Source organism: Meleagris gallopavo, unplaced genomic scaffold (assembly GCF_000146605.3).
Source record: "Meleagris gallopavo isolate NT-WF06-2002-E0010 breed Aviagen turkey brand Nicholas breeding stock unplaced genomic scaffold, Turkey_5.1 ChrUn_random_7180001891181, whole genome shotgun sequence".
Classification (NCBI taxonomy): Eukaryota; Metazoa; Chordata; class Aves; order Galliformes; family Phasianidae; genus Meleagris; species Meleagris gallopavo.
In genome coordinates this window covers 1-421 of record NW_011154895.1, presented here as the reverse complement: position 1 = coordinate 421, position 421 = coordinate 1, and the positions used below count along the sequence as shown (strand labels likewise).

Below are 421 nucleotides of genomic sequence, written 5' to 3'. Positions count from 1 at the left end.
CGGCCGGCGGTCCGGAGCCTCGTTTCGCCATTCTGGTGCGTACGGGAGGACCGTAATGGGTTAACGGGGTTCGACGGAGCCGCCGCTTCCCCGCCAACTTCGGCCCCGCGCAGATGCAGCTCCGTTTCGACGGACTGTTCGGTTTCCCGGGGGGGTTGGTGGATCCCGGCAAGGAATCGCTGGAAGAAGGATTGCTGCGGGAGCTGCGGGAGGAGCTGGGCCCGGCGGCGGGGGAGATAAGGCTGCGGCCATGGCACCACCGCGGAGCCAGGGCCTGGCCCGGAAGCGGAAAGAGGGAGAAGAGCGGAAGCGGAAGTGACGTAGGGCTGGTGACGCATTTCTACATCCGGCGGCTGCGGCTAGAGGAGTTGGTGGAGATCGAGAGGGGGGAAAAAGAGGCGCCGGAGCACGGCCTGGAGGT

At 67.0% G+C, this 421-nt stretch overlaps 1 protein-coding gene across 1 annotated transcript; it reads left to right on the top strand.

Annotated features, from left to right (window-relative positions):
* Nucleotides 1-6: 6 nt before the first annotated feature.
* LOC104916418 (U8 snoRNA-decapping enzyme-like) lies at nt 7-416 on the top strand (the record flags this gene model as incomplete). Its single annotated transcript, XM_010727457.2, has 2 exons — nt 7-35; nt 114-416. A coding segment is annotated over exon 2 (303 nt), but the record flags the coding sequence as incomplete, so codon positions are not given.
* Between the last annotated feature and the right edge of the window lie 5 nt (nt 417-421).